The sequence below is a fragment of the Pinus tabuliformis genome, chromosome X (assembly GCF_031772625.1).
Source record: "Pinus tabuliformis cultivar Carrire ecotype Pingquan chromosome X, CPIR1, whole genome shotgun sequence".
In the NCBI taxonomy this organism is placed as follows: Eukaryota; Viridiplantae; Streptophyta; class Pinopsida; order Pinales; family Pinaceae; genus Pinus; species Pinus tabuliformis.
Genome location: NC_142308.1, coordinates 1,723,903,130 through 1,723,915,945, shown reverse-complemented (window position 1 = coordinate 1,723,915,945; position 12,816 = coordinate 1,723,903,130). Strand labels below are relative to the sequence as shown.

Here is a 12,816-nt window from a genome sequence, read left to right as displayed (position 1 = left end):
TAGCAGTTCAATAACTGTCTCTATCTTCTTGCATGAAGATATTTATTTTTCCTAGATTAGTTCTCAATGCAGTTTGAGATATTTTGTAACTCCTTTTTGTATAAATACTTCATAATTTGAAGTATTAGGGTGGATTATTTTACATTTGTAGAGTTCTTTTGATCCTAAAACCTAAGGGTGATTATAACATTTTCAAGTCAACAGACTGGAGCAAGTAATAAAAGCATTTCGCTACAGGATTCATGAGATGACCTATTTGCAGTGAAGTATCTTATTTGTTTAATTTTGTTAACTTCTTATGTGTTTCATAATCTTAAATGTGTTCTAAATTTGAATATATTAACTTGAAATATAACTTAGAATTTGTTTAAGTACACTCTGTTTTCTACAATTAGTCATTTATATGTTTTCCTCTGATACCCGATTTTGATAATCCTTAATTGCTCTTCCATCTCGGTTGACCTTTTTCATTCCTTCCATAATCTGGCCTAGGGAACCCTTAATTGCTCATTGGATCCGATTAGAAGCCACTTCACCATCCAACCTTTGGGATCTGCAAAAACTCACCTATCTTGCCCCGCAGACACTGTCTTTTAGAAGCTTGACCCAGTCTTGTTTGTTTGACTTTTGACTCCATAGCCCAATGGTAAAAGCAAACCTCTTTTCATATAAGTAAGTGATCCCACCACCTAAATTCAAAACACAACCCAAGTGCAAACAATAACTAGCCTAAAATCATCTTAACTAAAACAAAGTTAAATTATAAAGAGAGAGCCCTCTCTGAGCATCAGGAAGGCTAGGTCCTGATCTCCAAAAGTGGTTTGTGGTTACCTTTACTACTCCCATTGTAGCCATGCTTTTAGTAATTGTAAGTTGAGGAACCTGCAAGCATATAGTTTGTGTGTTGATGATAGTAATGGGCAGTGAAAGGATGGTATTTGCTATTATAAGGATGAGGCCAAATCTCTGCCTTCTTGCCATTTTTCCTCACACACTTCAAAATCTTCTTCGCCTCCGCGTAGCCACTCACTGTAATGTTGGACACAGATTGTCATTGATGTCAATATGGCAATATTCAAGAGGAGGAGACAGAGCATATCGGAGCCAAGAGGAGCAAATGGACCGAGAGGAGCAGATGGAGCAAGAGGAGCCAAGAGGAGCAATATATATAGAGCCATCGGTATATGCCAAAGAGAAGGTGCACACAGAGCCATCGGTGGAGCTGCAGGAGGAACCATATAGCAAGGAAGCATATCAGAGTCATCAGGAGCTATCGGAGGAGCAATGGATGCGTTTAAAAGCAAACAGAGGACGCAGAGAGCCATCAGAGCAAACAAAGCCATCGGGAGGATTATAGTGTATATGGTATCAAAAGATAATTATATATATAGCAGGTGGAATACCTTGGAGAAAAGTTGCTGAAACACCAATTTCTTTGTTGCTGAAACACCGACACTTGTCAAAAATTTGCTGATACACCAGTTTCGGCGTTGCTGCAACACCAGTTTCGGCGTTGCTGAAACACCAGTTTCGGTGTTGCTGAAACACCAGTTTCACCGTTGCTGTAACACCAGTTTCGGCGTTGCTGAAACACCAGTTTCGGCGTTGCTTAAACACCTCCGCGACGACATTATATTTCCGCGTTGATAAAACACCTCCGTGACGACATTATATTTTTGTGACACCATCAATCGAAGGTAATCATGAGGAAGATAAAGCGAATGGAGGAGGGAAGCCGGAAGGTCAAGCGAGTGTTGAGGAAGCTGAAGCTCAAGCGAGCGAGGAGGAAGCCAAAGAGCCATTGAGTAAGTGGAAATGAACGGACAAAGGCATGAGAATGTATAAAACAGTAAAAACAGGGAATTGTTGGGTGCGCTGCTATTGCTGCTGTTGCTGTTGCTGTTGTTGCTGCTGTTGCTGTAGCTGTTGTTGCTGTAGCTGTTGCTGCTGTTGCTGTAGCTGTTGTTGCTGTAGCTGCTGTTGTTATTGCTTCTGTTGCTGTAGTTGTTGTTGCGATTGCTGCTGTTGCTGCAGCTGCTGAAAGTTGCTGAAATACGCTGTGAAGGCCGTTACAACTGCTGAAAGTTGCTGAAATACGCTGGAGGAAATAGAGGCCGTATGAGGGTCCAACAGAACAGAAAGAGGGTGCAGCAAAACAGAAAGAGGGATGAAGGACCAACAGAACAGTAGGCAGTCAAAGGGGAGAAACAGCCAGCAGAGAAATAGTCATGCTGAAGCATTCATTGTGACAATGAGAACATAAGCTTGAACAGAAAATTGTTCTTTATACAGAGTTTAGTGCAGCTAACAGAAGACTGACTAAAGCTGTGTGAAGACATTATCAGAGAGAAAAATGGCTATTGGAGACTATGTGTGGGCAGTGTGCAAAGTTGTAAAGACTCATTCATAAGAAGACTGGTTGTCATTGATACTGTAGCTTGGAGACTACAGTGAAGCTGTAAATAGATAGATTTCAGCAGAGAAGAGTTCTGAGAGCAGAAGGATTGGAGTCCTTGGGGTTGGTGCCTCAAAAGTGAGAAGGATTGAAGTCCTTGGGGCTGGTGCCTCAGAAGTAAGTAGGATTGGAGTCCTTGGGGTTGAAGCCTCAGAAGTAGGAAGGATTGAAGTCCTTGAGAGTTTGTGCTCCTAAGTCCAAGATTGGTGTCTTGACAAAATAGAGTTGGTGCTCTGGAGGTTGGAGACTCACCAAAGTCCAAGTTGGAGCTTGCAACTGATTGCAACCATCTATATATTGTATTTATTTTACTACACAATTTACATTAATAAAAGCATTTATTCTTGTTGTTCATCTTGGGTTCTGAATATATATGTTTTAACTGGTAAAACAATAGTGAGAAAAAGAAATACTGATTCACCCCCCCTCTCAGTGTTTCCAACAATTGGTATCAGAGCCTGCTTCTTCATTCTAGCCTAACAGCTTGAAGAAGGATCAGCAACCATGATGAGAAATCATGAAGCATCAGGAAAACCTCCTCTGTTTGATGGCACTAACTTTGGGTTTTGGAAGAAAAGAATGACTTACTATTTAATGTCCCTTGGACCTGAAGTATGGCATTTTTGTCAAACTGAATACCGAGCGACTTCCACTCTTCCAACAGATCAAGACGAGAGGAAAGCCTACATTGCAAATGCAAAAACCATGAACTCTATCACTAGTGGAATCACTGATTCTGAGTTTACAAAAATCATGCACTGTAACTCTGCCAGAGAAATGTGGGAGAAGCTAGTTAGTTTGTACGATGGAGACTCAAAAGTAAAAAAGGCAAAGCTTCAAACTCACAGAAGACAATTTGAAAGTTTGAAGATGGAAGAGGAAGAAGATATTGCAGCATACCTCCTCCGAGTAGCTGAAGTGGTAAATTCCCTGAAAGGATTGGACGAAAAGGTTGAAGAAAGTACTATTGTACAAAAGGTATTAAGGTCCCTTCCAGACAGATTTGACTCCAAAATAAGTGCTATAGAAGAATCAAAGGATCTTGACACCCTCAAAATGGATGAACTCCATGGAATTCTCACTGCCTATGAAATGAGGAAAGGTGGACCTAGCTCAAAAGATGCAGCATTCAAGGCCTTAAAGTCAAAGAAAGGGAAAGAAAGGAATGACTGTAGTGATGAGTCAGATGTGGAATCCGAATTGGCTCAATATGTACGAAAGCTGAAGAGAGGATCTAAGCTTAAAGGCAAGTATCCTCTTATCTGTTTTAAATGTGGTAAAATAGGTCATTATGCAGCAAAATGTCCTCATAAACATGACAGTGATGATGAAAGAAATTCTAAAAGAATGACATATAAAAAGAAAGGGTTCAATAAGAAAAACCTTCTCTCTAAGCAAGATGAGTCTGATGAGGATGAGTTTATGGTCATCAAAAAGAAATCAGATGAGGAAAGCGATCATGATGAAAGCCAAGAAGCACTATTCATGGCACTCACAGATGATGATGACTCGGGGCAAGAAGGAAATGTGGATGAACTGTTAATAAGTGCCATTGAAGAGAATGAGAAACTACAGAACAAAATTATCTCTCTCAAAGTGGAAAACGAGGAAATAAGAAGGAGAGAAGATCTCTTGAAAACAAAGCTTAAGGAAAAAGAAGAGACTTGTGAAGAACGTGAGGCCGAAGTAGTATCTCTGAGAAAGGAGTTGGAGCAAATTAAAAAGGGATGTAAAAGCTCTCAAATACTTGATACTATTCTGAAAAATCAAAAACCTCAACATGATAAGTCTGGAATAGGTTTCAAGGGAGAATCCTCAAGCACTAAGAATAGTGCGAAAAGCTATGCCGATGCACTTTCCTGCAACCCAAAAGATGAAAAAGTTTCTTATCAAAAGTGCATCCCAGATTCCAAGAATCAAGAAAGAGTTATTCCAAAGAAGAATGTGGAGTCGAATCATGGACACTACAGCAAATACAAACCTGTACTCCACCAAGGGCCCATCAAAAATCCAAAGGACGAGGGAGGAGTAATTCTCAGAAAGGAAGGCGAATTAAACCGTGGTTGCTTCAAAACCATATTTCTTGGACACTGTTTTCACTGTAAAAACTTCGGTCACCAAGCTAGACACTGTATGGCTCGCAGAAGTGAAAAGACAACGCAAAATGACCGAGTAATCAACTCATATGCTCCCAAAAGACAGGGACAAATCAAAACCTTCAACTCATTCGATCCCTTGACTAAATTTGATATGACTTGCTCTTTTTGCTACAATAATGGACACTATGAACAAAACTGCCCACTCAAAGGAAGAAAGACGAGCAGCAAGATCTCTGCAATGGACAAATGCGGCCTGGCTCTATTTGCGCAAAATAATGGAAACCAGTGGTTTGTGGATAGTGGGTGCTCCAGACACATGACAGGAGACAAAAGGAAATTTATCTCACTGAGCAAAAAGGAAGGGAATGTGTCCTTTGGAAGCGGAACTGACAAAATTGCAGGAAGAGGAACAGTTACTTTGATCAATGGAAAAGGAAATGCATTCTTCCTAGGAGACTGTTTGGTATCCTGGCTCAGCAAAAAACAGTGATCCATATCATTATCCACAACCGAAGCCGAGTATATCGCTGCAGCAGACTGTTGCTCTTAGATACTTTGGATGAAGGAAGCACTAAAAGATGTCGACATATGTACAGATCAACCAATTACCATTTATTGTGACAACACTAGTGCTATCAGTCTCAGCAAAAATCCAGTGATGCACTCAAGAACCAAACACATACCAATCAAGTATCATTTCCTCCGTGAGCAAGTAGCTGAACAAAACATCGCTATGGAATATATCAGTACTAAGGAGCAAATAACTGATATTTTCACAAAACCTCTTCCTCGGGAAGCATTCGAACATCTGCGACAGAAGATGGGGGTTATTTCTTTATCATCACTCAAGTTCATTCATAAAGATGCAGCAGGACAGGGGGAGCAGCTTAACAGGGGGAGTTCGTAGCATTCCTTTGCCATTGATGTCAAAGGGGGAGAAGGCAGGAGAATATTGCCATCAATAACAAAGGGGGAGATTGTTGGACACAGATTGTCATTGATGTCAATATGGCAATATTCAAGAGGAGGAGACAGAGCATATCGGAGCCAAGAGGAGCAAATGGACCGAGAGGAGCAGATGGAGCCAAGAGGAGCAATATATATAGAGCCATCGGTATATGACAAAGAGAAGGTGCACACAGAGCCATCAGTGGAGCTGCAAGAGGAACCATATAGCAAGGAAGCATATCAGAGTCATCAGGAGCTATCGGAGGAGCAATGGATGCGTTTAAAAGCAAACAGAGGACGTAGAGAGCCATCAGAGCAAATAAGAACAAACAAAGCCATCGGGAGGATTATAGTGTATATGGTATCAAAAGATAATTATATATATATATAGCAGGCGGAATACCCTGGAGAAAAGTTGCTGAAACACCAATTTCTCCGTTGCTGAAACACCGACACTTGTCAAAAATTTGCTGATACACCAGTTTCAGCGTTGCTGCAACACCAGTTTCAGCGTTGCTGTAACACCAGTTTCGGCGTTGCTGAAACACCAGTTTCAGCGTTGCTGTAACACCAGTTTCGGCGTTGCTGAAACACCAGTTTCGGCGTTGCTGAAACACCTCCGCGACGACATTATATTTCCGCGTTGATAAAACACCTCCGCGACGACATTATATTTTTGTGACACCATCAATCGAAGGTAATCATGAGGAAGATAAAGCGAATGGAGGAGGGAAGCCGGAAGGTCAAGCGAGTGTTGAGGAAGCCGAAGCTCAAGCGAGCGAGGAGGAAGCCAAAGAGCCATTGAGTAAGTGGAAATGAACGGACAAAGGCATGAGAATGTATAAAACAGTAAAAACAGGGAATTGTTGGGTGAGCTGCTATTGCTGCTGTTGTTGTTGCTGTTGTTGCTGCTGCTGCTGTTGTTGCTGCTGTTGCTGTAGCTGTTGTTGCTGTAGCTGTTGTTGCTGTAGCTGCTGTTGTTATTGCTTCTGTTGCTGTAGTTGTTGTTGCGATTGCTGCTGTTGCTGCAGCTGCTGAAAGTTGCTGAAATACGCTGTGAAGGCCGTTACAACTGCTGAAAGTTGCTGAAATACGCTGGAGGAAATAGAGGCCGTATGAGGGTCCAATAGAACAGAAAGAGGGTGCAACAAAATAGAAAGAGGGATGAAGGACCAACAGAACAGTAGGCAGTCAAAGGGGAGAAACAACCAGCAGAGAAATAGTCATGCTGAAGCATTCATTGTGACAATGAGAACATAAGCTTGAACAGAAAATTGTTCTTTATACAGAGTTTAGTGCAGCTAACAGAAGACTGACTAAAGCTGTGTGAAGACATTATCAGAGAGAAAAATGGCTATTGGAGACTATGTGTGGGCAGTGTGCAGAGTTGTAAAGACTCATTCATAAGAAGACTGGTTGTCATTGATACTGTAGCTTGGAGACTACAGTGAAGCTGTAAATAGATAGAACTCAACAGAGAAGAGTTCTGAGAGCAGAAGGATTGGAGTCCTTGGGGTTGGTGGCTCAAAAGTGAGAAGGATTGAAGTCCTTGGGCTGGTGCCTCAGAAGTAAGTAGGATTGGAGTCCTTGGGGTTGAAGCCTCAGAAGTAGGAAGGATTGAAGTCCTTGAGAGTTTGTGCTCCTAAGTCCAAGATTGGTGTCTTGACAAAATAGAGTTGGTGCTCTGGAGGTTGGGGACTCACCAAAGTCCAAGTTGGAGCTTGGAAACTGATTGCAACCATCTATATATTGTATTTATTTTACTACACAGTTTACATTAATAAAAGCATTTATTCTTGTTGTTCATCTTGGGTTCTGAATATATATGTTTTAACTGGTAAAACAATAGTGAGAAAAAGAAATACTGATTCACCCCCCCTCTCAGTATTTCCAACATGTAACTTTCTGCATTGCCATGTCAATTTTTATTGTGTATACACTTGCAAGAACAGGTCAGTGCAGATTATGTCAATAAATTGTTTATACACCACTGTCACCAGTATATGGTAGACTATGTTTGAAAATAAAAATAAAATAAAACAAATCAATCTATTAGAGAGACTCGATATTGGAGTATAACTTCTAGCTTAGAAAGAGCCTTGTGAATCTTGTTTTCGCAGCCACTCTGCCTTCTTGCAAGTTCTCCTCACACACTTCAGAATCTTCTTCGCCTCTGCGTAGCCACTCACTGTAACTTTCTCCATCGCTATGTCAAATTCTATGGTGTCTACACCTGCCAGAACAAGTCAGTGCAGATTATGTCAATAGATTGTTTATACACCATTGTCACCAGTATATGGTAGACTATGTTTGAAAATAAAAATAAAATAAAACAAATCAATCTATTAGAGAGACCTGATATTGCAGTATACCTTCTAGCATAGAAAGAGCTTTGCGAATTTTGTTTTTGCAGCCACGGCAAGGCATGTGTACTTTCATCTCCACAATCTGCATTGGTTCCAAATAACCTTCTTGTTAACAAAATGACACACATCAAGAGGAGCAAAAGAGGAAAAAACTCAGACTAATTGTACGTAAAGATAACTCTGCATTGCAAAATACAAATCCTATAATTAAAAAATATAGGAATTGATGGTGACATCTAATATCTAATGAGTTTTAAGGAAGAATAGAAATAAGGACTTTCTACACACAACACCATCTTGTTCATCAAGATTATGATTTAATCATTTAATCAAAAAGAGCTTGGACGTTGGCTGATGATGTGATAATGAGATAAGATTTGGGCTTTTGGCTAATGATATAATAATGTGATAGGAAGATAAACTCCAAATTAGCATGAAGGAATGATGTTTACATTTGATAGGATTTGATGAATACATTTGATATCCGAGTTTTGATGAGTTTCTCGTAAGAATAGAGAATGGACTTTCTTTAAGAATGCTTGAACATTTGATATTTAGGATTTTCAAAACCAGGACTCTTGAGAGATTATATTAAATATAGACATTAACATCGTTCTGATAAATCAAATTTATTAACATAAAACTTTTGATTTTCAATTGCATATCTCATGGATATGGATTTGGATAGTTGTTAGTTCAAATTTGAATTTAAAAATAAATTTGATAAAATACCATAAATTTTTGTATTCAAATTTTATTAATTAAAAAATATAAAATTTACTAAAATTTATTAATGTATTTAGTCAAATTCATTAACATTTATTATATTTTTTTAATAATTCATCTATATAAAATATATATATATATATTTTCTTAGTTTATTAATTTTTATCTTCAATGATGTCATGGATATGGATTTGGATAATTGTTAATTCAAATTTGAATTTAAAAATAAATATGATAAAATACTATAAATTTTTGTATTCAAATTTTATTGATTAAAAAACTATAAAATTTATTAGTGTATTTAGTCAAAATTCATTAATATTTATTATATTTTTTTAACAATTTATCTATATAAAAAATATATATATATTTTTTATTTTATTAATTTTTATTTTTAATGATTTTTTATATGTCATGATTTTTTTGGAATTTATGCCTTATAACTTATCCTTTGCAATATTTGGTGCAATTGCTAATTTAATTATATTTAAACTAAACAAAATATATGCAAAAAGAAGTTCCTCTTTGAAACTTTAGTCACTCGTGTTATCTTATATGGCTGTGAGGTTTGGGGTTGCAGCATCTCTAGAGAATCATGGAGAAAGATTGAGCAAATCCAGAAGCGTTTTATAACTTATAACCTGAAAATTAAAAGTAATACACCCTATCTTATTCTCCTTATAGAAGCAGGTCTTTCCCCTATTGAGAGCCTAGCTATGCTTAGGTTTCTGTTGTACAAGCACAAAATCAGTAACATAGACGATCATAGACTTCCTAAGCTAGCTTTAAATTCTAGCCAAAACCACCTAAGGCTCAATCGAGGGTGGCATAAAGACACAAGGGTCTGGTTAAACTATTGGGAGATCAACGAAAATGATGCATTGCAAAACATAAATAACATTAAAGATATTGTTACTTCTAAGTTCAAAGAAAAAATGTGGTGTGAGAAAGACTTAGCGGCTAAAAGAAAATTAAGTTATTATAAGAAGGTCATCAACCCCACCCTAGAAGATCAAAAGTATCTCTCTATTTTAACTAGCTCAAAGAAGAAAATTAATATAGCAAAGATTAGAACGAATTCTCATGAGCTCCATAGTGAAACAGGTCGTTGGGCAGTTCCTAAAACGCCATGGACGGAAAGGATCTGCCATATATGTGAGAATAGGAACATCGAGAATGAAAACCACTTCCTCTTAGAGTGCCCCGCGTATAACCACATTAGATCTCAGTTTCACAATCTTTGTTACAATACTGACCTTCCTAGCCTTTTACAATGTCAAAATTATAGTGAGCTCGGGAGGCTTCTCTCCAAACTTTTTGAGCATAAGAATAAAATCTTAAATCAAAATAGATAATTTGTTTATTTAGGTCCGATAGACCATTATTTGGTCTCAGCGGACATTAACCATCATCATCATCATCATGTTTTTATTGTTTTTTACTCTAATTTAATTATATTTAAACTAAACAAAAATAATACTTTGTTAACTTTATTCTAATTTAATTATATTTAAACTAAAGAAAAATAACTACTTTGTGACATTTGTTCAAATGTACAATTTAGTTCATATTTTTAAATTATTTCAATAATTAAGTAGGCAACAGGGACACTAACTATTCTGCCAAGTTTTATTATATTATTTTATTTTAACGCACTTTTAATACGTTATCCTTCTTTCTGAATTTTTTTATATAATTAGTACCGCGTATATGCTGACAATATCTGAAATATTTTGAAAATATTTTGTCAGCCTTATGTTGACATAGATATTAATATATATTTTTAAGTATCACGTATACCATATATCTTTGTCAAAGTAAAGATTCGTTGGCATATTTACTAACCGTGGGCACTGAGTTGGGATTTTGAAAGGGAAGAAATGGTGATGGCCAAGCAGTTGATAGCTAACAATTTATTGCTCAGAACTTTTGAAGCTACTGCGATTCATACAGAAGCTTCGGTGTATGGACATTTGAGGTGCAGCCAGGGGCCTCAATTTCGTTTTCCAAGAAGTCGTAAGAGTATTTGTAGACCTTTTTCGCCGGGATTGAGCTATAAAAGAAGCTGGGAGTTTATCCCAAGTGCTTCAGTGGAAAAGGAAGACTCTCCCATAGACCGCACCACCGAGGTATTTATTTCTAAATAACAATTATTTAAATTTTAGTTGTGGCAGTCTGCAGTGGTGGCCAGTTTTTTTAAACCTATAACCACCAATTATGAGCAAATTTAACAGGCAAATTTTCAAGTCAGAAACAGTACTTTTTTTTTTGTTAATCTTTTTCTATTTTTTATTTTTTATTTATAAAAAAATGTTTAGCTTCGTTTTGTCCCTATTGAAATGCTATCGTTTAAATTGGCTGCATAAATCTTGCAAAATAGGAAGCTATATTTGCAGATGGTGCGAGCTATAATACTCGAGGAATATTGAATTTGCTTCTTGGAAGCATGATTCCTCGACTCTAAAGGACCAGACATCTACGTTTTATCACCAAATTATCATTATCATGACGCGAGAGAGAAACATTACGAAATCTTTTCACCCGCCTTTGGATGATGCTCTATCGAGGTCTGTGTATTCATGCAGCATGCTTATATGATTGGTTGGTTGGTAATATCAACAAGTTAATTGGGCAAGATCCAGATTCTGTGACTCAAATTGGCATTTTAGATATCTGTGGTTTTAAAAGCTTAGAAGCAACAGTTTTGAACAACTTCAACAAAATAAATCAGCATGTCCTTAAACTGGAGCAAGAAGAATATCACAAAGAAAAAAATCAATTGAAGCTCTAAAGAGTTTACAGACAATAAAGATGTTCCACAGCTAAGAGAAGAAATTCTTTAGAAATCATTTCCTTTTAGATGAACCCTTCATGTTTCCTAAATTACTGCGGGAAACATGCACCACCAAGCTTCTCCAAATCTTTAAGGCTTATAACAGATTGAAAAGTAAAAAATTTGCATGCATAGACTTCATAATTTCTCAATATGCAGGAGGGTTTGCAAAATCAAGAGCATTGAATGAAATTGGACTCTCAATAGTGGTACCTACCATGCAGTCACTTCTTGTTGATTCAATAGACGAGGGAAACTATGAATTGACATTTTCCTGGCTACAACCTACAGGCAACAATGTGTCCATATTAGGGGATCTCTCTTGTACATTGCTAACTGCCACAACAATGATGGAAATTCCTAGTCGGAGAGTTTCTTCCACGTAGTTGCAATGTCAGTGTTGCAGTTGGAGTTCGATAACTGGCCCTCAGTTTTCAGATGGTTCGATGCTAACTTTAGAAATAAGAAGCTAAAAGGCATCTCGGCACTAAGGTCGGATGATTTTTCCGATTATTGTAGCTCATGGGATTGTGATATTTGGTCAACTTTATCTTTTGTCCCAATGTGGTTGGAACTAATTTGGTTCTCCCGTGAACAAAAAACTTTCTTTATGGATCCTTTTGTTGTTATTAGTTCACTGGGTGGATTATTTTGTGGGTACCTTGTGAATGTTGGCAGGATCATTCTTGCCCAAATAAGTTGACGTTATCTTAGTCTGCTGTTTGATTCCAATTGTTTCAATGTATTGCCATGGGGGCAATTGCTAAATGTTATATTGAGCAATCTACTGGGGAGCCATGCCATGTTTGAGTCTCTAGCCAAGGCCTTCCTAACCTTTTTTGGCTACCAGTCCGCCATCACATCAAGGTTGAAATCTTCACCCACGAGTAGTGTTGATGATGTAGTTTGTGTAAAATGGACTCAATGACCCCCTCCTCTTGGACTGGTTTTTGAAATCACTCCTACCCATCATTGCCAAAGACTAGGCGATAACCATGCCTTAAAAGTAAAACAAAGAAGAGACAATCCTTAAAGCACCATATTTGACCTTATCTATGCCCATTTTCGCTATTTATACACTGTCATCTTGTATGCCCCTCGACACAGTTTTCATGATATGTCAACACCAATGGCATCTCATGTTGTGGTCGACATTATAGAGTCACTTATGCTATCAATTAGTTTGGTGAATTGTCCTTCTTAGTGGGCACTAATCAATATGACAATCACTATGGGGAGCAAGTACCATAATGGGCATTATAACGTGCCCTATGTTAACCTCAATATTCCTTATGATGGCTCCCACCTTCCTTAATAGGGTCCTAGCATGTCCTACTCTGTAGCTATTCCCTCTTATAATGGGCATAGCCCCTGATGTAGGGGACAACC

At 37.9% G+C, this 12,816-nt stretch overlaps 1 protein-coding gene and 1 pseudogene across 4 annotated transcripts in view; one reads left to right on the top strand and one right to left on the bottom strand.

The window, feature by feature from the left end:
* Positions 1-859: 859 nt before the first annotated feature.
* On the bottom strand, positions 860-7,956 carry LOC149146660 (heavy metal-associated isoprenylated plant protein 45 pseudogene; annotated as a pseudogene).
* A 2,440-nt stretch (positions 7,957-10,396) lies between these two features.
* LOC149146658 (sodium/proton antiporter 2-like) overlaps positions 10,397-12,816 on the top strand; it is a 307,652-nt gene continuing 305,232 nt past the window's right edge. For 2 of the 4 annotated variants that reach the window (XM_089448111.1, XM_089448112.1), the window contains exon 1: positions 10,397-10,723. In XM_089448111.1, coding sequence (XP_089304237.1) covers positions 10,475-10,723 — 249 coding nt within the window. In that variant the 5' untranslated portion in view covers positions 10,397-10,474. The remainder of the gene's footprint in view (positions 10,724-12,816) is intronic. The other 2 variants (XM_089448113.1, XM_089448110.1) reach the window with 1 other exon arrangement.